Here is a 26694-nt window from a genome sequence, read left to right on the forward strand (position 1 = left end):
CCCAGCTCCCACTCTCTCAAAATCTCGAAGGTAAGAAAGCCTGAGGAGCCTCGGTTAGCACGATTGGGAGACCATTCAAATACCTTACCTTCTCGACTAATCCCGCAGGTAGTCCGAGGGCCACTGCCTCCCGCCCTCCTGCCCGCCCTCGCGTTCTCCTATCCCCCTCGCCACCCTCCCCTCGCCTCCCCTGCGGCGGCAGTTCCCTCTAAGATGCCTGCTCTCTGCGCGTGCTGAGTTGCTGAGCGGCTTGTTCTCCATGTGACTTCAGTTTCCGTCAGTTCCTTCCGCAAGTGCTAAAATAATCTGATGCCCCAGAGAGAGGAGGCAGCTCAGCCCCGCGTTCGGCTGCTGTCGAGGAGGAGGCCGGAGTCCCGGGAGAGGATGCGCCCCGCGGAGCCGCCTGGGCCTGCGGGAGCCGTGAGTATTTCCTGCGGGGCGGTCTCCCCACCCGGCGGGCGGCCGCGGCCCCTCCGGAGGCGGGAGGCTGGACCAGGTTGGGAGGTAGGAGGTCAAGGGTCCGTGGCCCGCAGTGGGGGGCTGACAGGGAAGTTGTGGCTTGCTGCATCCAAGCTCCACCAGTTCTGTTTGGGTGCTGCGGTTCTGGGTGGAGGTGGAAATACCTTCTCTGGGAGACTTAGGGGTGGCATGGTGTGGTGGAAACAGCGAGGGCTTCGGAGTCAGACCTGGGTTTGATTCCGGGCTCTATGGAGAGAATTCCTGAGCCTCAGTGTCTGCATCTGCCAAATGGAACCGATAATGCTCCCTCCTGGGGCTGGGTGACTGGATGTAATGAGCCTCCGCTGAAACACTGAGCCTCCCTTTCCTGCCCCACAACGTGGACTGAGAACCACGATTTCATAGATGAAGACCGGGAGACTGATGAACAACGACATACTGAAGGATATCTTCCATGTGCCGGCTAGCTCGCGTTTAAGGTGTTGGGTGGGGATAGAGCTGAGAAGACAGGCAAAACCCTTTCCCTACCGAGTGTGTGTGTCCATGGGAGATTCCCACAGCCCCGAGGCTTGACTCCAGGCCTCTCTGACCCTGGTGTCCAGTGCTCTTCTGTAGCCCTCGGGCCGTCTCCAGGTGGCCTGGATTCTGGAAGGGTCAGCATATATCCCGCAGCCCTTAGGAACTGACAGAAGTTCGGAGCCACCGAGTGGGCTGCAGGCTGCCCTGAGGATCAGCTGCCAGTTCACTTTACCCCTGAGGGGAGGTGACCACGTGACCAAGGGTGGCTGGGATTGCAGACAGCTGAGGCAGGGTCCCAGGGATGGACCCCCTGGATAGGGCTGGTTTAGGGTGGTGCAATTCCCAAGGGGTTCGTGGGGGGTGAAGGGACTCCAGTGGAGGTTTCTTCCATGCTGGGTACAACCTATTAGCAATCTGGATGGGAGAATCATCCAGTTCATAGAGTTGGCCTTGAACTGGGGCCTCCTGTGCCCCCTTCACCTACTGGCTGTACCGACTCTTTCTGTGGTTGTTGAAGGTTTACTGGGTCATATAGCCCTGAGGCTTATTTATTTTCCTCACATACCGCATAGGTTTGTACATGTATGTCTGAGAGTTCCTAGAGAGAATTATAGAATCATGGGGTGGGGGACCTCAACTCTTGTGTTTGGGTTTAACAAAACCCAAAACCTCTTTCACAAAGAAGGTGATCTTATCTAATGGGTGCCCTCATGGGAACTTCTTGAAAACCCATGTGAACCTGATCCCATAGAGTCCTTAAACTCATCATCCAAAAGCAGAATGCTCCTGGTAATCGTCTTTGGGCCTGTGTTAGGAATATGTTGACCTGTCTGTCTCTAGTCTTTGGGAGTCTTTCAAAAAAGTGATGCCGGTATTGATTGTAATTTGTGTTCTGGCTGTAGTGTGCATCCACATCACCAAGTGTGAGCTAAACTCTTGGATGGAACACTAGGTGTACCTCACAGCATGCTCAGATCCACACTGTAACCACATACATTAAGGGAGGGTGGGCTTTCACCCAAGATTAAAAAAACATTATCTTTCTTGAAACAGGCTTATATGCTCAAGGATGCTCACTGATGTATCTGCACATTAGTGACAAATATTTTTCCTTGTTACACTCATTCTCCCTCCCGCATTCTTCTTCTTCTCAACCTCGTCATCAAATAAATGTAATAAATGTCATATGTTTAATATGTGGGAGATTCTAGGCTAGGTTAGGTGATGATCTCTGAAAGCTCAGAGAGGTGAGAAGAGGGGAAAAGGACATTGATTTTATTAAGCTTCATGAGCAAATGTCAACTTGAGTTTAGGGGTTGTTTAGTTGCAGTTGACAAAAACCCAACTAAGCTTGGTTTCAGCAAAAAAAAAAAAAAAAAAAAAAGAGGATTTATTGTTTCCAATAATGAAAAAGTCTATGGGGACTAGCTTCGAGCATGGCTGGATCTGGGTGCTCAAACATTGCCAGGAACCCATCTATCTTCATTCCTCAGCTTTGCTTTCCTCTGTGTAGGCTCCATTATTAGGCAGATCCTAAAGTTGTTGGCAAAGATGGCTGCCTGAAGCTTTAAGCTTAATTCCTATCAGTTTGGCATGTGAAGTAGGAAGAGAAAGCCTCTTTTCTAGTAGTACTAGCACAAATCTTTGGATTGATTCTCTTGGGCTTGGCATCTGCGTTGTACCTTTTATAAACCAATCACTGTGATTAAGGAATTAGGCAGCTCCGATGGACCCAGCTTTGTTCATAGTCCTCACTTTGGAGCCTTGAGTTGAGGCCACACCCAAAAGAACACAGATTTTTAAGAAAGGAAGGGGGTTGGTTGCACAACAATGTAAATGTACTTAACACTAAAAATTTCTGCACTTAAAAATGGTTCAGGTGGTAAATTTTATGTGAGTGTATTTTACCATAAATAAAACATTTTTAAAAATAAAAGCAAGAAAAAAAAAAAAAAAGAAAACAAGAGGTGATTTCCTCAAAGGGAAATTGAGGAGCTGTTACCAGAACGAGAAATGAATGTGGGTAGACAAAACCAACTGGTTTCCAGAGTGAATGGAGTCAGGAGCTGAGACCAAACCACACGTGTCTTCTCATTTTAATGTGTGAGTGATTTTAGACTGAGCAAAGGGCGTAAAGAAGGAAGTGGAACCTTGGAGTGTGTCTCACCAGCAAGGTGGGCATGAAGACCAGGACTGGTGCCAGTGATGGCTAAACATGGCCACAAAACCCTCTGAAGACCCAGGGACTCCCCATCTCCAGCCTTAACCCACAAGGTCACTATGGTCAGATGCTGTGCTCTGTACCCCAATATCTTTCTGTTGTCCCTTCCAAGAAAGAAAAGAACAGGGAGGGGATTTTTCTTCACAAGAAAAATCTCTGTTTTCCCACCCTGGCTCTCTCAAGCAGCACCTAAGTGCCTGAGGCAGCCCAGCACCCACAGTGCCCTGCAGGGGATCACCTTGGGTGCATGTTACACTCTCCCACAACCTCGTGTTCTTCTCTTTTAGCCAGGCTGGGCACTGGCTCCTCTTGGTTGTCCCTATTTCACTCTTTGTTTGGCTGGCCACGATCCCTCAGATCTCTTTTGCCTTTCTGGTGTCTTCCCTCAGTGGTCCCAGCAAATGCCAAGGCTGAGTTCCCTCCCTCAGCCTGCAGGGTCAGGGAAAGTGAGTCTTTCCATTCCTGGCCCCGGGCCACCTCCTTCACCTTCCAGCATGTTGATGGTCTCCCCATCACTGCTCAGCTTGACACCCTGAGTCTTCCTCATGGGGCTTTCTTTATGACCTTTCTTTTTTTCTCGGTTCTTGTGCCCTTCCTTGGGTCCCTGCTGCTGCTGCTAAGTCACTTCAGTTGTGTTCAACTCTGTGTGATCCCACAGACGGCAGCCCACCAAGCTCCTCTGTCCCTGGGATTCTCCAGGCAAGAATACTGGAGGGGGGTGCCATTTCCTTCTCCATCCTTGGGTCCCTAAACTGACCAAATTTTTGCTAATATTAGTGTCTTCTTATTTCCTTCTAAATCCTCAGTTTCTTCTAGGTTTTCTATAGCTCTTTTTGCAGAACCTACAGAGGCTGTCCTCTTTGTCATGGGTACACACCATGGCATTGACAAGGCACCTCACCCGCAGAGAAGACCTTGACTACATGAACACTCAAGAGTACTATTCATAATATCAAACACCATAGGTATAGGTACTAACCAATTGGAATGGACATGTCCTTAGAGGCAGGATCCTGGGACTTCCCCAACCCCAGGTCAGATGTTACATACCTCCTTGGTTGCTGGATCATGCAGGAAAGGGGGCTGGGAGGTCCAAGAGGGCAGCCAGGAAGCTGGGGTGGGGGCTCATGGGATATCTATTTACCAATAAATACTTACCTGTACAACCCAGCTGAACGTTCCCCCAGTATATATTCTTCCCAAACAGGTGCACGTCCAGCACCTCCTATCTGGGCCAGAACTCAGCTCTGATTTGGTTTTGTTTTTTGGCTGTGCCAAGCAGCTTGTGGGATCTCAGTTGCCCTACCAGGGATCGAACCTGTGTCCCCTACATTGGGAGCTCAGAGTCTTAACCACTGGGCTGCCAGGGAAGTACTCACCTCTAGTTTTGGCTTCACTGTCTACAAGCTATGAGACTTAAGCAATTCACTTTGGTCTTTTTGAATCTTGAGAGTGAAAGTCACTCAGTGTCTGATTTTTTGCGACCCCCATGGACTATACAGTCTATAGAATTCTCCAGGCCAGAATACTGGACTGGGCAGCTGTTCCTTTCTCCAGGGGATCTTCCCAACCCAGGGATCAAACCCAGGTCTCCTGCATTGCAGGCGAATTCTTCACCAGCTGAGCCACCAGGGAAGCCCTTTTGAACCTTAGATTTCTTATTTGTAAAATGGGAATAATAAACAATGACTCTACTATAGATACTTGTGCACTGATGTTCACAGCAGCATTATTCACAATTGCCAAAACGTAGAAACAACCCAAATGTCCATTGATGGATTACTGGGGGGAACAAAATGCGATCTATGTATTATTCAGTCACAAAAAGGAATGGCTTTCTGATGCAGGCTACAACATGAAGGGACCTTGAAACTATTATCCTAAATGAAATAATTCAGGCAGAAAAGGACAAACATTAATAATATATGATTCCACTTATATAACGTACCTGGAATAGGCAAATGTATAGAGAAAGAATAGTGGTAACCATGGGCTGAGGAGAGGGAAGAAGGGGGAGCTTTTGTTTGATGGGACAGAATTTAACTTTGGGATGATGAAAAACCTCTGGAGAGGGATAATGGTGAGATTGCACAGCAGTGTAAATGCATTTAATTCTACTGAATGTACACTCAGAAAGGTTAAAATGGTGAATTGTATGTATATTTTACCACAATAAAAATAGAGATGATAATTCCTACTGTGTAGAACTGTTTCAACTATTAAATGAGAACAAATATCTATAAGAAGCCTTTGCAACCTCAAGTGCTATTATTATTAACCAGTAACATTAAGTTATCCTGCAGTAGGAAATGACTACCTACTCCAGTACTCTTGCCTGGAAAATTCCATGGACAGAGGAGCCTGGCGGGCTACAGTCTATGGGTCACAAAGAGTTGTACATGATTGAGCACGCATACATGCAACAAGTCGTAATCCAATTGTTTTGCTTTATCCAAAAATTCCCTAAAATCATTATTTTTTTGATGAAAGGGCTAAAAAATCACATTACTTTCATTCTTCTGGGAATTCAAATAAATGTTAAGAGAGAAAAAAAATTAGCCTTAGAGCAGGAGGCCCACCTTGCTAGTACAATTTGGGGGATTTTAAAAAGGGCAAAATTATCTCCCATACTGTCCTGAAACTATACCATGAACATTACATTATATAATGTAATGAAAACTTATATAAATATCTATTAAATAGCAGTGCATTAAAGAGGATATCAGTCATTCACTGTTTAGGATGAGCTGCTTTCCTCCTAATTCTGGCTGAGAACACTGAGGCTATGATTATCAAATCTTTTTTTTCTTCTTACAAGACAGAAACTTTTTTCCCAAATAAAACAGCTGACTTTGCAATCTCAATTAACTTGAGATTAAAGTAATTAAATTGACCCAGAAGATTGAAAAAGTAGGAATGTTTTTTAAAGGTTAAATCACTTGTTATGCATTCTGAAGTATTTAGGGAGAGGTGTGCTGATGACTGCAATCTATTTTGAAATGAATCAAAAAACAAAATGGCTTGCAGGATGGATAGAAGAATGGGTAGATGGATGGATATATGATTAAAAACAAGCATGTGTGTTCAGCTGCTCAGTTGTGTCTGACTCTGTCAGGCTCCTCTGTCCATGGGATTCTCCAGGCAGAAATATTGGAGTGGGTTGTCATTTCCTCCTCCAGGGGAAAGGCAAGTATAGTAAAATGTTAGTATTAGAATATAGGTGGTGGGTATTCCAGTGGTCCCTATTAAAGTTTTTTCAACTTTGCTCTATGTTAAAAATTTTCATAATAAAAATTTGGAGAAATTGCTAATAATATTTAATAACTGCCCACATTCCTTGTCATAAATATAAAAACCAAGTAATTTAAAACTTCCATAGGAGTTATAACTATCTATAATATAGTATCATATTATTTGAATTATTAGATCATTATACATCTGAACTGTTAGGATATAATGAGGAGGTGACACCTATATTGGTCCCTGAAGAATGAATAGGAGTTCAGCAGTTGGAGAAGGCCTGAAAAGGGGCCTTTCCCACAGAGGAAGGGTGTAAGTTAGTCAAGGGTGTTCCAGCATGGCTGGGGCTTGTGACATTGACACTGAGTTTTGCTGGACTCACAGACTAAGTTTGAATTGCAGCTCTGACATTCTGTGGCTGTCCCAAACCTATGAGAGCCTCAATTTACCAAGTCTACAGTGAGGAAGAGAATATTTACTTGCTAGGATTTTCTGAAGATTATTTTATGTAGAGCACTTATTCTAAGGTGAGCACTCCACAAGCATTAGTTATTACAGCTAATAGCCCAGAAGGCGCTCTGGGAGCTTGAATACTATCCCACTGAGCTGGTCAGTTATCAGGAATCCATATCATTTCATTCCTGAGATGTGCTCTTTCTCAAGGGAACTAAGGTCAGTGGTTGAGTGGGAGTGATATATTTCCACTCTGAGCAGTAAGCCTCAGTTATTACCTGTAACCCTTTCCGTGCCTAATCTCTCACAGACTCTGGGTGATGTCTCCCCTGAATGTCCCAAGGCCCATACCCTGCAGCTCACAGGGAAGGGAGAAGGTGTTGCAGCCCCTCTGTGTTATTTAACACCAGCTCCCTGTTTGTACAGAGGAACTCTGCCTTCCCTCTAACCTGACACTATCCTGTTAGTGAAGTCCACAACATTTCTTTATTGACAAAGCCTTGTCACACACACACACACACACACACATTCTCTCATTCAGTCTTGACAAAACCCTGTGAGGTCAGCAAGGCAGCTATTATTGTCAACCAGAGCCACTGCAAGAGTGAGGTGATCAGAGAAAACAAACCTGTGATACTGAACGGAAGTGACAAGTTTGAAACAAATACATTATTGGTTAGATGCCTATCAGAGAGAGAGTGTGGGCCTCTCTACACAAAGGTGATACCACCAGCCATGTGTCAGCAAGGTACTATCACCCCAGTAGGAGCAGATTTGCATTTTTTAAGACCTGTGGCCAGATGCAGCCTGTGGCTATGGGACGGGATGGAGGACACTGACTTCTGTTGGTTCCAAAGGCTGACCCTGACCACACAGGGAAGCTGGTTGACTCTTTTGTAGCCCCGAGGAGATGGAAGTCCGCAGAGTAGCACTCTCCACACCCTGGCTGCCTGGAATTGCCATAGGAAGAGCCCAAAGGAAGAAGAGCCTCTGTGGCCTCCAGCCTTTCTCCAGGTGGAGGGAGCCCGTCCTAGACGAAGATTCTTCTCACAGGAGCCTCTGTGGAGGCTGGCTGACCAGGGGTGCTAGGCTCCGAGTAGGAAAAAGAGATCCGAATTTTAAACCAGTGCTTGGAAACCACTGCTTTGTGTTCCCTGTGGCACCTTGTCCATCAGTTCAGTTCAGTTCAGTTACTCAGTCGTGTCCGACTCTTTGCGACCCCATGAATCGCAGCACACCAGGCCTCCCTGTCCATCACCAACTCCCGGATCATTTCATCTTTCTGGTCTAGCGTTCTCACCTCCTGCACACTGGTGGGTAGCCCTTTCAAAAAGCTACAGTTCTCATCAAAAGTGTGGTCAGTGACTAAATTCAAATGATGCAACTCCTCACTTATTTGTCCAAGCTCAGAGTGGGATCCAGGTCCCAGAAGCAAGTGCAAAGGGGCCCCAACAGTACAACCAGCTGCTCACAAAACAGGGAGCTGTTGTGTTTAAACCCAGGCAGGTGGACAGCTTCCCGGGAATGAGGATACTTAAGGATGACAAAAAGTATTTTTTCAACTTTGTTATTAAAGTTGTCTTAATACAGTAATAACCTTGCAGCACAGCCATTCCCATTTTACTGGAGGAATATTGAGGCCAAGAAATTGAGTGATGTACCCAAGATGAGAGCCAGGCTTTGAACCTGTTCCATCTGTCCCCTAATGGTAACCATAAGTTTATTTTCTGTAACAAATTCATCATTAAGAGAGGAAGCCAGAGAAACAAATCATGAGGTCTCAATTCTAAAGGCTCTTTTGCTCCAATCCTCAATTTGCATGTTCTTTTTTAATGAGTCAATATTCTTTGCAAATTTTGTGAATGAATTAATTTGATCAAAGATACAACTGGGGCTTTGCTTTTATATGTATTCTGCATTTTCTTTTACATGATCAAAACTTAAAAATCTTTGGATGTAAAGGTCCACATTTTGGATATTTCTCCAAAGAAGACATAAAAATGGTCAGTAATCACATGGCAAATGCTCAACATTATTCGTCATCAGGGAAATACAAATCAAGGCAACAAAGTGATACACTTCACATGCTGGGATGTCTGTAATAAAAATGACAGAAAATGACCAGTGTTGGTGAGAATGAGGAGAAACTGGAGCATTAGTAATGTTGCAGACATCATGCTCTTTACTTCTAAATAATTCATTATATATTTTCTAAGAACAAGGATAGACTTACATAACCAGAGGACAGTGATCAAAATTTGGTAAATTGACGTTGTGTAGTCACTTAGTTGTGTCCAGCGCTTGTGCAACCCCAGGCAGACGGCCAGATTCCTCTGTCCATGGGATTTCCTAGGCAAAAATACTGGAGTGGGTCGCCATTTCCGTTCTCCAGGGGATCTTCCTGACCCAGAGATCGAACCCACGTCTCCTGCACTGGCGGGTGGATTCTTTACTGCTGAGCCACAGGGGGAGCCCAGTAAATTAACATTGATATAATTCTATTATTTCAAATGTTGTCTGTATTCAAATTTTACCAAGTACCCCGTAAAGCCCGTATAGTATTTCGATCATTTGGTTAAGGAGGCATTTGCCAGTTTTTCCACTATAAAGCTGTTACTTTTGCATTAACAAGTAATGAAATAAGAAGATACTTTAAGACTATATTAATATCTTGTTTCCCAACATAATTTCACGTTTAATTTTATCATCCCTTATGATTCTTGCCTGTAGGACGCACTTTGAAAAATACATTCTTGCATTCAGATTTCAGTCACTTGACTGTGCTTTTCTGAAATATTACATTCTCTTAAGCTTACCAAAGAGCACAAGTCCTGTTTTAGTTAGGTTCTTTTCATTGCCATGAGGCAATACGTGGGCCAGCCTATGCAGGTGGTGATGGTGGTGAAGTACTACCGTGGAACACCATGGAGCTTGGAAATGAACCCAGCAATTTCCAAGAAACACCAGGAACCAGAGAGGCAGCCTTGAGCCATTCTCTCCACCCTCCCTCCCAGCCTGTGCAGTTCATCCCCTTGTCATTCTCCCTAGTATCTTCTCTGATCTCTGCTCCCCGTTCGACTGTCTCATTCTTTTCTGTCCTGTTCTGTTTTTCTATGCCTTGTCATCTAGCTTCTAACTGCTTCCTCATGACAAATCCCTCAAGATTCAATTCCACCTTCTCTCTCTGTGCCTCTTGGCTCCAATTTCACTGCCAATTACCTAATTCTCTCCCTCGTCTCTCTGCACTGAGATCACTCATGGTTGCCGGCCGCATGTAAGGATTGACCTCTGTGGGTCAGGTACTTCCTGTCAGCTTGGTGGAGGTACAGATAGTGGTGAGCTCACACCTTCTGAGGACTGCCCCTCCAGAGGGACTGTGGTTGTGGTGGACAGAGATATGTACCTGGACAGTGGAAGTTACATTAGTACATCAACTATGTCTCTTGAACCACAGTCAGACCACGTGATCTAAAACCTCTACCCCTTTCAGGTATGAGAGAGAGGTGCTGTCTGGAAGCCCTGATTCAAATGTCAAACGTTAGAATTTTCAGGATATTTTAAAGGTTTATGTGTAACGCATTTTAAGCTTGACAAATGTTTCCTGAGTATCTGAGAAGAACTTTTGAAAAAAATGGACATTCCTGGAAATTTGGGGACAAAAGATTACCACTATCACACTCCCTTTAGGAACTCCCACCTTTATTTCATTTTCCTCTTTAAAAAAAAAGTTTGAAACATATGAAATTTACAGGAAACTTAAAAGAAAGTATAATGCTAAATTTGCTAGTTGGTAGTAATTTGCTTTAATTCTCTCTGTTGAGCCATTTGAAGGAAGATTGTATAAACTGTAGACATTGTGAAATTTCACCCCCAAATATTACAGCACGCATTTCCTAAGAATAAGACATTTTTGTACATAACCACAGCATCATTATCGTACCTGAGAAAGTTAGCAATAATCTGGTAATATCATCTGTACATAATACTATCTAAAAAGACATCATTTAGTACACACATAAATTTCCCCAATTGTCTCAAATTTTTCTTTTAGAGATTTTTTAAAAATCCACTCAAGTTACATGCATTAGATTTGACTGTATTATGTTTCTTAGTCACTTCTAATCAGACCTCTTTCCTCCCCTGTCTTTCTTTGTTTTTTAAAATTGACTTTTTTTAAAGAGTCAAAGTCTTGTGAAACATCTTACAGTCTGTATCTTTCTAATTGTTTCATTTTGACTGGGCTCAGGGCAAACAGTTTTTGGCAAGGGTACTACCGAGGTGGGACTTTGTTTCCGAAGGCAGGACACCTGGAGACTCAGGATGCAGGTGGTTTCATCAGGGGAGATGCTAAATATGACCATCTGGAGACAGTTGAGTTGTTTTTTTTTTTTGTGCTGAGACTCAGAGACTAGAGCTCCTTGCCTGAGGCATTCAAATACTTCTTGGTAGTAGGAATTATTTGAAGTGGTCATAGACTGGGATTTCTGTTCTTTATTATCTATTCTCTGTGGTCTGTGACCAGCTGCCCTTCCCTTTCTCCCAGGATCCCAAGTGGGATTTGCTCTTTTATTTTTAAACAAGGGCAGACTCCTTTGCTGTGGAGTCCTCTCCCTAACACCTGTGACTTGTGTTCTGGCATGTCACTGTCATACGTTTACACCCCACACTTGTGCCAACTCTGCTTCTAGAGATTCTGCTCCTCGTCCCCCACCCCCAACCAGTCTATAAATATCTGCTTCTAACACCAAGTACCTCTGAGAGTTCTCCACTTTCACCTACAAACCTCTTTCTTTAAAGCCTTTTTTAGCTTATCTGATTATTTTGCAGAGAAAATTCTCAATTACGTGCTAATGTATGGATAACACTCTTAGCACTTGCTAATAGTGCCCTTAGCAAAGAGGTTGCAGCCCCAGCTCTGGTGGTAGCTGCTAATAGTAGTAGCAGCAGCTGGAGAGGGTGGGAAGGTGCGGGAGTGAGGAGGTGATGTTCAGGGTGCCTCTGAGTACTAGAAATCCAGCATCCTTTGTGAAAATGAAGCAGAAAACACCAACACAGCAAACCCAAAGCTCGGGTCAGAATTACTCCGTGTGTGTGTGTGTGTGTGTGTGTGTGTGTGTGTTAGTTCCCAGTCCTGTCTGATTCTTTGTGACCCCATGGACTGCAGCCCACCAGGCTCCTCTGTCCATGGGATTCTCCAGGCGAGAATATTGGAGTGGGTAGCCATTCCCTTCTCCAGGGAATCTTTCCAGCCCAGGGACTGAACCTGCATTTTTTGCATTGGCAGGCAGATTCTTTGCTGTTTGAGCCACCAGGGAAGCCCAGAGTTATTCCTCAGTATTCCCAAACTTTCAGTATGAGGAGCCCTTTGTATGCACAAAAATACCTATAGATCAGCCCTTACCTGATGGCTGTGTTTTACTATCTGCTGATTAAGACATTACATAGCAACAGAAAGCTAGTTGGAATTAATAACCCTTAAAAGACCTTGTATTTTATTAATACAGGAAAACCTACATCTGTTTGAAGAAAACAATAGTGTACATTTGTGTTTGTCAGCTGTTTAGTCGCTAAGTTATGTCTGACTCTTTGCAATCCTGTGGGCTGTAGCCCACCAGGTTCCTTTGTCCATGGGATTTCCAGCATGCATACTGGAGTGGATTGCCATTTCCTTCTCCAGTGTTTGTCAGAGGACTTGACAAAAACAGGGACACTGCTGCCATCCTGTATTTTGATTCTTTTGATGATAGAGATAGAAATTTCAGGACTTCAAGAAGGAGAGACCAATGTAGTCATGACGATGGATAAGGAAGCACTGCCCCAGCTTACAGCTCAGCCACTCCTGGCAGGATCAGGATGCTCCTTCCAAAAGGAGTAAATGTTCCCATCCCTTCCCCTCATTCCACCCAGCCCGTGGGGCCATCCAGTCATTCTCCTTTCACTTCACTTGGCTCAATGAAGCAGAAGCTTCTCCCTATTGTTTTGTAGAAACAGAAAAACAAGCCTAATTTCTAAAACAGGAGTTTTCGCAGCTGATACACATTCTTCCTCCTCACTGTTAGTGTCCTCCTGTTTCAGAATACAGTCTTGGTGCATGTTGTTTTATGAAATACATTTATTTTCACCACGTATTTATGATGACCAGATCTGGAAAGAGAAAAACCAGACAGAAAGCCAATTGTCTTTCTGTCTAAAAAAAGGAATATTCTGTATAGACAAGGGATGAATGTGGGGTTGAATCACAGGTTTTTATGATATCTGATTAGAAAACATAGTATCAAGGTGAATGGTTATATAAGGGATGCCACTAAGCATTTGAGGTCCTAATATTTCAAGGACTTCTCAAAGAGGAACCAGGAAGGACAGTTTGTGATGACACAAACAGAATAGATAGAAGATAGAGAAAAAATATAAATGCAACACTAAGAGGGCCTCACACATGAGGTGGGATTTATAACCTTAATATCTCCAAGTCAGACGTGTTACAGACAGTATAGAATCTTGTCTCCTGCCCACATCTAGGTCAATGGCATCTTGTCCCTTCAAAACTTTTCACTAATAAGAAATTCACAGTCTCTGACTCAAGTAATATCCATGATAACTATGACAGGATAAAAGATAATAGAGATATTATAGAAATCATTAGTTGAATAAATGAATATAGGACTTATTTGTTGTTCAGATGCTCAGTCATGTCTGACTCTTTGTGACCCCACGGACTGCAGCACACCGGGCTTCTCTGTCCTTCACCATCTCCTGGAGCTTGGTCAAACTCATGTCCATTGAGTCAGTGATGCCATCTAACCATCTCATCCTCTGTCATCCCCTTCTCCTGCCTTCAGTCTTTCCCAGCATCAGAGTCGTTTCCAATGAATCAGCTGTTTCCAATGTATCAGGTGGCCAAATTATTGGAGCTTCAGCATCAGTCCTTCCAATGACTATTCAGGGTTGATTTCTTTTAGGATGGACTGGTTGGATTTCCTTGCAGTCCAAGGGACTCTCAAGAGTCTTCTCCAACACCATAGTTCAAAAGCATCAACTCTCTGGCACTCAGCTTTCTTTATGGTCCAACTCTCACATCCATATATGACTACTGGAAAAACCATAGCTTTGTTGACGAAGTAATGTCTCTGCTTTTTAATATGCTGTCTAGGTTAGTCATAACTTTTCTTCCAAGGAGCAAGCATCTTTTAATTTCATGGCTACAGTCACCATCTACAGTGATTTTGGAGCCCAAGAAAATAAAATCTGTCACCGTTTCCATTGTTTCACCATCTATTTGCCATGAGGTGATGGGACCGGATGCCATGATCTTTGTTTTTTGAATGTTGAGTTTAAGCCAGCCTTTTCACTCTCTTTCACCTTCATCAAGTGGCTCTTTAGTTCCTCTCCGCTTTCTGCCATAAAGGTGGTGTCATCTGCATATCTGAGGTTATTGTTATTTCTCCTGGCAATCTTCCATGTGTGTCTAGTTGCTCAGTCATGTCCAACTCTGTGACCCCATGGACTGCAGCTCGCCAGGCTCCTCTGTCCATAGGGATTCTCCAGGCAAGAATACTGGAATGGGTTGCCATGCCCTCCTCCAGGGGGTCTTCCCAACCCAGGGATCGAACCCACCCTGCAGGCAGATTCTTTACTGACTGAACCACCACTATATAAAAAAAAAATGGATTTAGCATTTTCTGCTTCCACACTTGGAAAAAACTCTTCAACTTCATTATCTGGTTTAACAAAAACAGGTGCAAGTAGATTCTGTTAATGCCATCTGCTTCTCATGTCAGGATCTCAGGTCTTATACTGGATACTTTCCGAATGGTCACCCAGACCAGGAGGAAACATGGTGGTTATCAGGCTCTACTTGGAACATGGGTTGATTTGCAGTTCTTTTGTATTACTCTATGGCTCCCACTGTGGTTCAAGCCCATGAAATAGGCACCCTTGATCCAAGCCCCTTTAATATAATGACGGGAGGTTCCAGGTTATCTCATTTAAATTATTAACATCATACGTCATGTGTACCCTCCATCATAATTGTTCTTCGTTCACTTCTTTTTTCTCCACCAAAAATGTATCTAAGATGAGTAACATTTGATTTAAAAATGGATGTATTTTTCAGAAGTTATCAGGCAGATAGGAAAAAAGTGGGATGGTTGACTGAGCGACTTCACTTTGACTTTTCACTTTCATGCATTGGAGAAGGAAATGGCAACCCACTCCAATGTTCTTGCCTGGAGAATCCCAGGGACGCGAGAGCCTGGTGGGCTGCTGTCTATGGGGTCGCACAGAGTTGGACACGACTGAAGCGACTTAGCAGCAGCAGCAGCATGCATAGACACTCTCATCCAGTTGGAGATGCTGTTGAGTGGTCCTCACTTAAGTGTGGGTGGAGGGAGGCAGTCCTGTGCACACAGAAGAAGGTTCACGAAATTTTCCAATGAAGATTTGGCATTCCAGTTGTTTATCTTGTATCCTTCACTGTGCCTTGGGGTTTCCAGGTAGTTCAGTGGTAAAGAATCTGGAATGCAGTTTTGATCCCTGAGTAGGGATGATCCCAACAGTAAGAAATGGCATCTGCTCCAGTATTCTTGCCTGGGAAATCCCATAGACAGAGGAGTCTGACTGCAGCTCATGGGGTCGCAAGGAGTCAGACACAATTGAGCACACACAATTCACTGTGCCATGGCTCTGAGGAAGGCTTCTGCAGCTACATGCTCCAGGAAGAGTGTTTTTCAACCTAAATGATTATTATTTTGAAAGCCTTTTATTGCTTTTCAGAGTCATTGCATACCTTTTTTTTAGTATTGTTCCAAGCCCATCCTCACTTACATCTCTGTATTAGCCAGGCTCCAACCAGGAAACAGAAACACACAGATTATTTAAAAACAGAGGAAATTTAATGCAGGAAGTTGGGTACACATGATGGAAGAGGCTGAGACGCCAACTAGAGAACAGACAGTTAATCCAGAGATTAGCAACCTCAGGAAGCTGCCACCTTCCCTAGGTAGGGGGAGGATAGAGGAAGGAAGTTACCAGAGCCTGTAAGTCACCAGAAAAAGCTTAAGAACTTCTCAGTCCCAGGCAGAGAGGGTGGGAGAGAAATACCATGGATTTTCTCTTCCTTCTACCTTCTAACTAACCTCCCAGTAACCAGGCCAGCTGGAGACCAGCTGACATCCAGAGCCCTCAGAAGTCAGCCCCCAGTGAACCAGAGCTGAGTGGGGGAGGATAAACCATAGCTTCAAGGACAAATAGCTCTCAACTGTTACTGGGATTAGCCTTTTTTGTTTCTGTTCAAATAAATTTGTTCTGGAATTTATTAATGCAGAATTTGTAATCCAACCTTCGCACATAACTTTTACACTTTTGGTTGATATAATGATTTATTCATTCTTCCAACCAAATTATTCATTCTTTCCCCTTTTTCTGTAGCTGTTAAATTACCTTGGAGATTACACATAGGAGTAATAGCTACTCAACCAGCCCATAGGTGTTAAGAACTCATAAATAATAATTATGTTATTAAGTACCTTCATAGTTGAAGTACTTTCATATATACTATTTGATTCTCATAAAAATTCTGAGTAGTTATTATTATCTCTGTGTTATAGAAGGATTAGCTGAGTTTCGGAGACTTCATATGAATGGCTCAGGGACAAATAACAAATACTGGAACCAGAATTCAAACCCTGGTCTGTCTGGTTCCAAATCCCATAATCTTCCTGTGCTGCCTCATGAAAGACAGAGTGCCCAGAGGGTACAGCAAGAGGATTTCTGGGCTGGTTGGCTGAGTTTAGGAGAAAATATGCTTTAAATTTGCAAAAGTTTTCTTGTTGATCCAGAAATTAAAGTTACAGTCTGGGCATAACTGACACCAGGCCTATTTGGCATTCCAGTCTGCAGAGTTATACTCCTGTACTCTTGCCCTGAACACATCTGAACTCGATATCAGTATACAGGGTTGACAGTTCTAGAAGGTCACAGCAGCATGTACCATCCCAAGCCTGACAAAGAGGATGAGAGAGGAAGGAAGGAAGTCTGTGGTTCCCACCTCCCTCTCCTCAGTAAAATAGAGGATACAGTGACATTTGAGTGTCAGTGATTTTTTTTTTTTTTTTAGTATAAGTATGTCCCAAATATTGCACGGGACATATTTACGCTAAAAAGTTGTTTGGGGAATTCCCTGGCAGTCCAGTGGTTAGGATTTAGCACTTTTCACTGTCGAGGCCTGGGTTTGATCCCTAGGTCAAAGAACTAAGATCCCACAAGCCATGCAGCACAGCCAAGAAAAGAAAGAAAGAAAGAAAAGAAACATTAAAGCTGGCAAATTTTTTAAAAAGGGTTTTGTTGTTTGTCTGATATTCAAATGGCATCTTGTAATTTGCTAAATTTGGCAACCTTCTCTCAAGGTAGGCAGTGATCCCACCTTGTGTGCATGTGTGTGTGAGTATTAGAAGTTTACTGAGGAGAGCAGGCCACATGGCTCTGTTTTGCCATCTGTGCCCTGCATATGCCATGAGGTACTAATTCCTGCACAAGTGCAGAAGCAGAAGGTGAGCCTGGGAAGGGGATTCCCAGCGTCAGGCAAATATGGATGAATTCTGAATTGGAGGTTCCCTCCGTGGTAAGGGGAGCTGGCCTGACCTGAAGCGAAGGTTAAAGCTGACTTACCTGGTTTCACTTAGCTTTTCTGTCCGTCTGTTTTCACCGATGAGTATTCAAATCTGACCAAAACGTTAAAATTAGCCATAGAGATGTGTAAACTTATTCGAAGAAAGGGAAAGAGGAAGGGGCCCAAGACGGCTAGAAGTGTCAGGCAGAAAGGTCTGTGGGTCCCGTGGAATAGGGGAGGAGATTCATGGTAGCCCTGGAACTGCTGGTCCAGGAGACTCAAGAACAGATCCTGTGGGCCTTCCCGGGTAGATGTCAAGGAAAGGATGGGGCAGGTGAAATGCTGGGGGCCAGGGAATTACCTCGGATTCTGAGGAATGCAGAGCTGGGAGGAGATGCCACCCAGCTGTAAACTCTCCCAACAAGAGGACAGTCAACTCAACAGCACCTCCTGGGTAAGAAATTACCCTGGTTACTCATCCTGGAACTCAGGGAGGGGAGTCTGCAGGCTACTTCCAGCCTGGCAACTAACTTGATCTTGAATAACCTATTACTGTCTTTGGCCTTTTCATCTTTGGCCCTGTGAAAATGCAATGGTGGAGGGTATATTACATTTCCATTAAGGTTTCTCTTTGTTTCTAAAGTCTATTCAGTTCAGTTCAGTTCAGTCGCTCAGTCGTGTCCGACTCTTTGTGACCCCATGAACCGAAGCATGCCAGGCCTCCCTGTCCATCACCAACTCCTGGAGTTTACCCAAACTCATGCCCATTGAGTCGGTGATGCCATCCAACCATCTCATCCTCTGTCGTTCCCTTCTCTTCCTGCCTTCAATCTTTCCTAACATCAGGGTCTTTTCAAATGAGTCAACTCTTCACATCAGGTGGCCAAAATATTGGCCTTTCAGCTTCATCATCAGTCCTTCCAATGAACACCCAGGACTGATTTCCTTTAGGATGGACTGCTTGGATCTCTTTGCAGTCCAAGGGACTCTCAAGAGTCTTCTCCAACACCACAGTTCAAAAGCATCGATTCTTCTGTGCTCAGCTTTCTTTATAGTCCAACTCTCACATCCATACATGACCACTGGAAAAACCATAGCCTTGGCTAGACGGACCTTTGTTGGCAAAGTAATGTCTCTGCTTTTTAATATGCTGTCTAGGTTGGTCATAACTTTCCTTCCAAGGAGTAAGTGTCTTTTAATTTCATGGCTGCAATCACCATCTGCAATGATTTTGGAGCCCCCAAAAATAATGTCAGCCACTGTTTTCACTGTTTCCCCATCTATTTGCCATGAAGTGATGGGACCAGATGCCATGATCTTAGTTTTCTGAATGTTGAGCTTTAAGCCAACTTTTTCACTCTCCTCTTTCACTTCCATCAAGAGGCTCTTTAGTTCTTCACTTCTGCCATAAGGGTAGTGTCATCTGCATATCTAAATTCTATTGGTATGTGTATTTTTTTATGCCTCCTCATGACTTCTGTTGTGTGCTCACTGGCTGGGTAAGAGAGCCAGTAACCACACTTCATCATAGTCCTTGTTATATTTAAAGACTGCTTTTTTCATTTTTCCCTCAGGCGTTTCCCTTATGCAGACAAAATACCAAAATCCTGTTTTCAAAGGTCTGTATTCAAATGAGTTAATCAGTGAAATCTACTCTTTCTAAAAGCCTCATGTCAACACAACAATTAGTAACTCTATGAGACCAGAGGCTACAGTTAATATTTCAATCCCAGTTCACTATTCTTTCATTCATTTATTCAGCAAATATTTATTGAGTTCGGGAGATGCATGAGGCAGATTTGAGCTTTGAGAGGAACATTTCAACAGAACTACAAGATATGGCAAACTCTAGGTGACCTGAGACCTGGTTCCTCAAAACATTTGCTTCTCTCTTCTTTTTCTGGACTCTTGGGAGTTTCAGGTTCGGCCACCTGCCCACCAAATGGTAGAGGCAAAATGAAAATGAGTTCTTGTTGAGAGTTGCAGTGAAAGGTTAAATGTGCTGGCTAACTTGAGGTATTTGAATAATCTGTGGGTTTCCACCTCCCCATAGCTGTGGGGCTCCGAAAGCGGACACAGTGGGAACTGGCTTCTTCTACAAGGAGGGCACAGCAGCCCTCTGGGATGTCCTTCTCTTACCAGCTCCTTCCCTGCCCTCTGTCCACAGTGCTGCACTTGAGATGGAGTTACTGCCCCTCTGGCTCTGCCTGGGTTTTCACTTCTTGACAGTGGAATGGAGACACCAAAGTGGAGTGGTCACAGCAGCTTCACAAGGGGGCTGTGAGTTGGTGAGTTTTCCTGGGTACTCTGAGTTGTCTGTTGCCCCTGTCCTGGCGAGGTTGGGTCTAGTTCAAAAGCTGATGGATTGTCAGTCAAGGAGGGGAGGGGATGAATGAGCCTGAATCACTCTGTACCTTCTTACCATGATGCCATGTGCAAGTTTCTCTTTAATAAAAGGTAAATATGATGCCTGGGAAAGGCCCTGCCCCACTTTTCTCATACCTACTGAGGACAGGTGATCTCAGAGGCACACCAAGGGCAGCCACCTGAAACTTTAAAAACACCTTTTTAGCAATTTGGATGATAGAGCTTCACTAATGGTATCAGAGTCTCTGGGTGGGGCATATTAAATTTGGAGAAGCCCTACCTCAGAGCCTGTGTGTGAGCCAGTAGTGAATTCTTAATCAGCTGTACTGAAGAGCATGCTCCCCACGCTGCCCTGCACAGCAACATCCCCACCACGCTCAGGCTTAAGACAGTCCGGGGAGAGATACCTGAACTTCTGTGGTTCACCCTTTCCTGGGCTTTCAGCCTATATATGGAAGCAGACTTGAATCCTAACAACTGAGCACACTCTAGAAAGTTTCTCCTTTGCCTATAACTCAGTGGTGTCAAAAGTTTGCTTGAGAAACATACAGTTAATGAATGTTCCTTGAGCCAGGGGCCTGGTGAGCTGCAGTCTATGGGGTTGCAAAGAGTCAGACATGACTATGCAACTAACACACACACACACACACACACACACACACACGTTATGTACTAGGCACTGGGAAGACAAATTGGATTCCAGGATTAATGTGTGCCTGCATGCTAAATTGCTTTAGTTGTGTCCAACTCTGCAACACTATGGACCGTGGTCCTCCAGGCTCCTCTGTCCTTGGGATTCTCTAGACTAGAATACTGGAGTGGGTTGCTGTGGCCTCCTCCAGGGGATCTTCCCAACCCAGGGATGGAACCTGCATCTCTTACGTCTCCTGCCTTAGCAGGCAAGTTCTTTTACCGCTAGCGCCACCTGGGAAGTTGTCAGAGTTAATACATTCAAAAATGTGTTCTTCAAGCTGATGAATGTTAAAAACCCAGCTGGTCATGATTCTTAACCACTTTTAGTAACCTCTAACCACTACGCTGAAAGAGACTTCAGTAGAGGGTAGGGCTTATGAGCCAGACCAGGTTTAAACCTGGGCTTCCCAGGTGGCTCTCGCGCTAAAAGAACTCGCCTGCCAATGCAGGAGATGTAAGAGATGAGGGTTCGATCCCTGAGTCTGGAAGATCCCCTGGAGGAGGACATGGCAACCCACTCCAGTATTCTTGCCTGGAGAAGCCCATAGACACAGAAACCTGGCAGGCTACAGTCCATAGGGTTGCAAAGAGTCAGACACGACTGAAGCGACTTAGTACGCACGCACGCAGAGGGTAGGGGTAATGAGTCAGAAGAGGTTTAAACCCCAGCCCCACCACTTACTAGCTGGTGACATTGAGCCAATCTGTGCTTCAGTTTCCTCATCTGTAAGACATGTAGGTAATAATAGTACCAACCAGTAATACCATAACACTGGACTTCAGTGATGACTAAATGAGTTACTGTATGTAAAGCACTCAGAACTGTGCCTCGTATGGGCTAAGTGCTATGTGTTTTATCTGCTGTTATTGTTGTTGATAGTCTCTGTTATACAGACTTCCATTATTCTCTTACAGAAGCAATGAAAGGTCAACATCACAATAGCAAATTCAGGAGTTACCAGGCATAGGAGGAGGGAATAAAGCAGGATACTCCCTCCCTGACCCCCTGCAGCCTGGTAGGGACTCAGTTACCAGTGAGATCAAAGAGTGGATTTCCTATGCTCTTTTGAATTGAAGGTTGAGGGTTTGAAAGTGCAGGCACCCTCCAAAGCCCCTCTTTGCATTAGCTATGTGACATTATCGCGAAGTTGACATAGAAAGCTTTCTTGGGCTCTGATGGCCACGTGGTCTTTTTGCAACACGTCAGTGGGGCTGCAGGAATTGCAGAGATGGGTCCCCCACAACTGCAGCAACTCTGGTAAAACAGGGTCTCAGAGCTTGAGGAAAGCCCCTAATCACAGTATTCTTTAGTCCCCACAGGGGGAAAAACCAACACTTACTCAAATAAAGAAATACATCTTGTTTTTGCATGGGGAGATTCAATTTTGTAAAAATGTCAGTTTCCTCCCAGATTACTCTGTTATTATAATGCAGTCCCAATCAAAACTCTGGAAACTTTTTGGGGTGTGAGATATAGAGGGAACTAGACAAATTCATCCTAATGTTCATTTGGAAATTACAAATAAACGCTCAACAACCAGAGGTTAATTAATTAGAGCATGCTAATAATCGGTCTAGCTAACATTTATTAAGCATTTATGTGACAGGTTCTGTGTTAAGTGATTTACATTGACAATCACACTGAATCCTCCAAACAAACCTATGAGAAAATTACAAGTATAATTTCCGTTTTACAGGTGATGTAATGAAGGTCTTGACTGGTTAACCAGGCTAAGGTCACACGTTTGATAAAAAGCAGAATCAGTGGGCTGATCCTAGCGATCTGGCTCTCAACTACTGTGCTCTTCATGCAATGAAGTAACATACAGTTGCCAAAAAGAATGTGATCAAATTTGTTTTTATTGTCAAGGCAATATGTCTATCACATTTTATTAATGGGGGCAGGGGAAGTTAATTACTTAATAGTTTGTAGAATGCAGTCTCATTGAAACTTTTTTAAATTTATTTTTTATTTTATTTTTTAAATTGAAGTATAGCTGGTTTACAATGTTGTGTTAGTTTTAGGTGTACAGCAAAATGATTCATATATATATATTCTTTTTCAGATTCTTTTCTCTTGTAGATTATTATAAAATATTGAGTATAGTAAGTCCTTGTTGGTTATTTATTTTGCATACAGCAGTGTGTTTATGTTAATCCAAAACTTTAAATTTATCTGTCCCTACACCTTTCCTTGATAACCGTAAGTTTGTTTTCTATGTCTGCGGGTCTATTTCTGTTTTGTATATAAGTTCATTTGTATCCTTTTCTTTTTTAAAGATTCCACATATAAGCAATATCATGTGATATTTGTTTTTCTCTTTCTGACTTACTTCACTTAGAGTATGATAATATCTAGGTCCATCCATGCTGCAAAAAAAAAATTTTTTTTAAGTTAGATAATATCTTTGGAAAGAGTCCAGAGGAGATGTAACAGAAGGATAACGGCATTTCTTTGAAGGAGAGACTGAGGTTACTGAATAATTTTGTATATTTCTATAGTGTATCCATTTTTAATTATGAGAAGGTTTGCTTTAATAATCAGATAAAGAACTTGGGGCTCCAGGAGGTTAATTCCTTGCCTAGAGTCCAAAGCTAGTAAGTAGCACAGCCAAGATTCAGACCTGAGTCTGTCATCTCTTCAAAGTGGTGCTTTTCCCTCTCTCTCAGATTCTTCCCCCCTGGGACTGGGTCCACAATTGTAGACAATCACAAACCTTGTCCTACTGACCAATCTATGGAAAGGAATGCCACTGCACTCAGGAAAAGCACCGAATTTGGCAGTGAGAGCGCTGGGCTCCAGTCTCAGCGCTGCCATTGGCTCTTCACTTGTCCTCTCCAGAAACCCCTTTACTTCTCTGTAGGATTCAGGGTGATGAGCTCTCAAGTCCTCTTGAGCTGTAATATTTATCAGCTAGGAGTGTAGAGGAGCCTCCTGGGCAAAATTTCTTTGGGTGAAATCAGGGTGCCACAGCGCTGCTAGTTCTTGAGCAGCGTCCCTGTCAAACACACAGATCTCAGGGTCATAGCATTAACAATGCAATAGGCACTGTTTGCATTAATAGCTCCACTGAGTGCCAGGCTCTGTGTAACCTTTGCCTAATCTCACTACAGTCCTCTGAAGTAGGTACTGTGGTTTAGTCGCTGAGTCATGTCCTATTCTTGCGACCCCATGGACTGTAGCCCACCAGGCTCCTCTGCCCATGGGAGTTTCCAGACAAGAATACTGGAGTATTCTTGGCAGTATACTGCCATCTCCATCTCCAGGGGATCTTCCCGACCCAGGGATCAAACCCTGGTCTCCTGCATTGCAGTTAGATTCTTTACCAACGGAGCTAAATAACTTTATCTCCATTTTCCCGAAGACATACCAGATTTAGGCTAAATTACTTGCTCAAGGTCACATAGGGAACAAAGGGCAGAGGAGGGATTCAAACTCAGGTAGAGACCTGATCCTCGGTCCCTTTCTGTAGTTAAAACCAAACTATAAAGAGCAAATGTCAGCCCTCAGCACTTGAGGACAGGAGCTCCAATCTTCTCAAACTCTGTGTGTTCTGAGTGAGGCCTGGAGCATTAAGTGAGCCAGATGAGTGAACTCTATTTCTGTACATACGCCCCCACCTCAGAGGCCCCCTGCCCCCCTGACCAGTGTGTTTCTGGACCTAGCTGGATGGAGTGGCTGACTGTCGAGGGCGAAACCTCGCTTCAGTGCCCAGCGATCTCCCGCCCTCCTCCCGGACGCTCCTCCTGGATGCCAACCCTCTCAGGACCCTGGGGAACAACTCGCTGCAGCGTTACCCTTTCTTGGAGAGCCTCAGTCTGCACGACTGCTACCTGGAGCGCATCGGCCACGTCGCCTTTCAGGAGCAGGCCCGCCTGCGCAGCCTGGCGCTGCCTGACAACGCCCTCTCCGAGAGCTACAAGGAGACGGCGGCCGCCCTCCACGGCCTGCGCGGTCTGCGCATGCTGGACCTCTCCGGGAACTCCCTGACGGAAGACATGGCGGCTCTCATGCTCCAGAACCTGTCTTCACTGGAGTCCGTGTCCCTGGCGAGGAACATCATCATGAGGCTCGATGAGTCCGTCTTTGAGGGCCTGGGCCGCCTCAGGGAGCTGGACTTGCAGAGGAACTACATTTTTGAGATTGAGGGTGGTGCTTTCGATGGCCTGACAGAGCTGAGACAGCTCAACCTGGCCTATAACAACCTCCCATGCCTTGTGGATTTCGGCCTCACCCAGCTGCGGTCCCTCAATGTCAGCTACAACGTCCTGGAGTGGTTCCTAGCGGCTGCGGGAGAGGCCGCCTTTGAGCTGGAGACCCTGGACCTCTCTCACAATCAGCTGCTGTTCTTCCCCCTCCTGCCCCAGTGCAGCAAGTTGCACACACTGCTGCTGAGGGACAACAACATGGGCTTCTACAGGGACCTGTACAACACCTCCTCACCACAGGAGATGGTGGCCCAATTCCTCCTGGTGGATGGCAACGTGACCAACATCACCACCGTCAACCTCTGGGAGGAGTTCGCGTCCAGCGACCTCTCCGGTCTCCGCTTCCTGGATATGAGCCAGAACCAGTTCCAGTACCTGCCAGATGGCTTCCTTAAGAAAATGCCTTCCCTCTCCCACTTGAACCTCAAGCAGAACTGCCTGGTGACGCTCCACATCCGGGAGCATGAGCCGCCAGGGGCACTCGTGGAGCTGGACCTGAGTCAGAACCAGCTGTCGGAGCTGCACTTGGCTCCGGGGCTCCCTGGCTGCCTGAGGAGCCTCCGGTCCTTCAACCTGAGCTCCAACCAGCTCCTGGGTGTCCCCACTGGCCTTTTTGCCAATGCCAGGAACCTCGCTACAGTTGACATGAGCCATAATCAGATTTCACTTTGTCCCTTGCCCACAGGCTTGGACCCTGGGGGCACCCCTGGCTGTGTGGATTTCAGAAATGTGGCATCTTTGCAGAGCCTGTCCCTGGAGGACTGTGGGCTGGAGGCACTACAAGACTGCTCGTTTCAGGGCACCGCTCTCACCCACTTAGACCTGTCTGGAAACTGGGGGGTTCTGAATGGAAGCATTGCCCCTCTCTGGGATGTTGCCCCCACATTACAGGTCCTGTCTCTCAGGAACGTGGGCCTCACTTCCAGCTTCACAGAGTTGGACTTCTCTGTGTTTGAGAATCTGAGGAGCTTGGACCTGTCAGGAAATGCCTTGACCAGGTTCCCAAGGTTCGGGGGCAGCCTGGCCCTGCAGACCCTGGATCTCCGCAGAAACTTGCTCACAGCCCTTCCTCAGAGGGCGGTGTCTGAGCAGCTCGCAGGAAGCCTGCGGACTGTCTACCTCAGTCAGAACCCATATGACTGCTGTGGGGTGGAGGACTGGGGGGCCCTGCAGCGCCTGCACATTGTCGCCGACTTGGGCATGGTCACTTGCAACCTCTCCTCCAAGGTCATTCGCCTGACGGAGCTGCCTGCAGGCGTTCCTCAGGTTTGTAAGTGGGAGCGGGTAGACATGGGCCTGCTGTACCTCGTGCTGATCCTTCCCAGCTGCCTCACCCTGCTGGTGGCCTGCACCATCACCTTCCTCACATTCAGGAAGCCTCTGCTTCAGGTCATCAAGAGCCGCTGCCACTGGTCCTCCATATACTGACCCCGACTATATTCTAACATGCCCGTGTTAGAACTTTGGTCTATGCATGTAAGGACACCTTCTCTGCTGAGTTTCAAGATCTGATGGAGAAGACAAATCTGATTAACTGAGGTTTAAATTAAAGTTTAAAGTGTTTCCATCCCTTAGTTGTCCTAGGTTCTTCCTCCTTCACTGTGGTATATCCTCAACCATCTTGGTAAAATATTTATTAAGTGATATTCTGTGAAAATAAAAAAAATGTGTCTTATAAATATTTTTAAAATCAAATTCACCTTGTGTTTTTTTCTTATCTTAATTTTTTTTTTGGTAGTTTCACACAGGTTATGTTTGTGCCCTTCCTTTGGTGACATCCCGGGAGCTGGTGAGAAAGGGAAGGGATTCTTTGCTTCCCTGCAGCAAAAACACCTCCAAGAGCTCCAGTCTTGTCCTGTGGATGGAGAGAGTCAGTGTGCTGAGGGCTCCTCAAGGATGAGTCTTTCAGAGCCAAGCTGGGGACTCT

At 45.0% G+C, this 26694-nt stretch overlaps 1 protein-coding gene across 1 annotated transcript; it reads left to right on the forward strand.

The window, feature by feature from the left end:
- The first annotated feature begins 336 nt into the window (after positions 1-336).
- Positions 337-26319, forward strand: NRROS (negative regulator of reactive oxygen species). Its single transcript, XM_068979247.1, has 3 exons — positions 337-420; positions 19666-19786; positions 24225-26319. The coding sequence occupies exons 2-3, from the start codon at positions 19679-19681 to the stop codon at positions 26193-26195; spliced, it is 2079 nt and encodes a 692-aa protein (XP_068835348.1). The 5' UTR covers positions 337-420; positions 19666-19678; the 3' UTR covers positions 26196-26319.
- The last annotated feature ends 375 nt before the right edge of the window (positions 26320-26694 follow it).

Source organism: Capricornis sumatraensis, chromosome 1 (genome assembly GCF_032405125.1).
Source record: "Capricornis sumatraensis isolate serow.1 chromosome 1, serow.2, whole genome shotgun sequence".
Lineage (NCBI taxonomy): Eukaryota > Metazoa > Chordata > Mammalia > Artiodactyla > Bovidae > Capricornis > Capricornis sumatraensis.

Excerpts from the sequence above, each read along its gene's own strand:
- NRROS (XM_068979247.1), top strand. The coding sequence starts at position 19,679 with ATGGAGTTACTGCCCCTCTGGCTCTGCCTGGGTTTTCACTTCTTGACA. Across the intron at positions 19,787-24,224 it reads CACAAGGGGGCTGTGAGTTG|CTGGATGGAGTGGCTGACTG; the intron begins GTGAGTTTTCCT and ends TTCTGGACCTAG.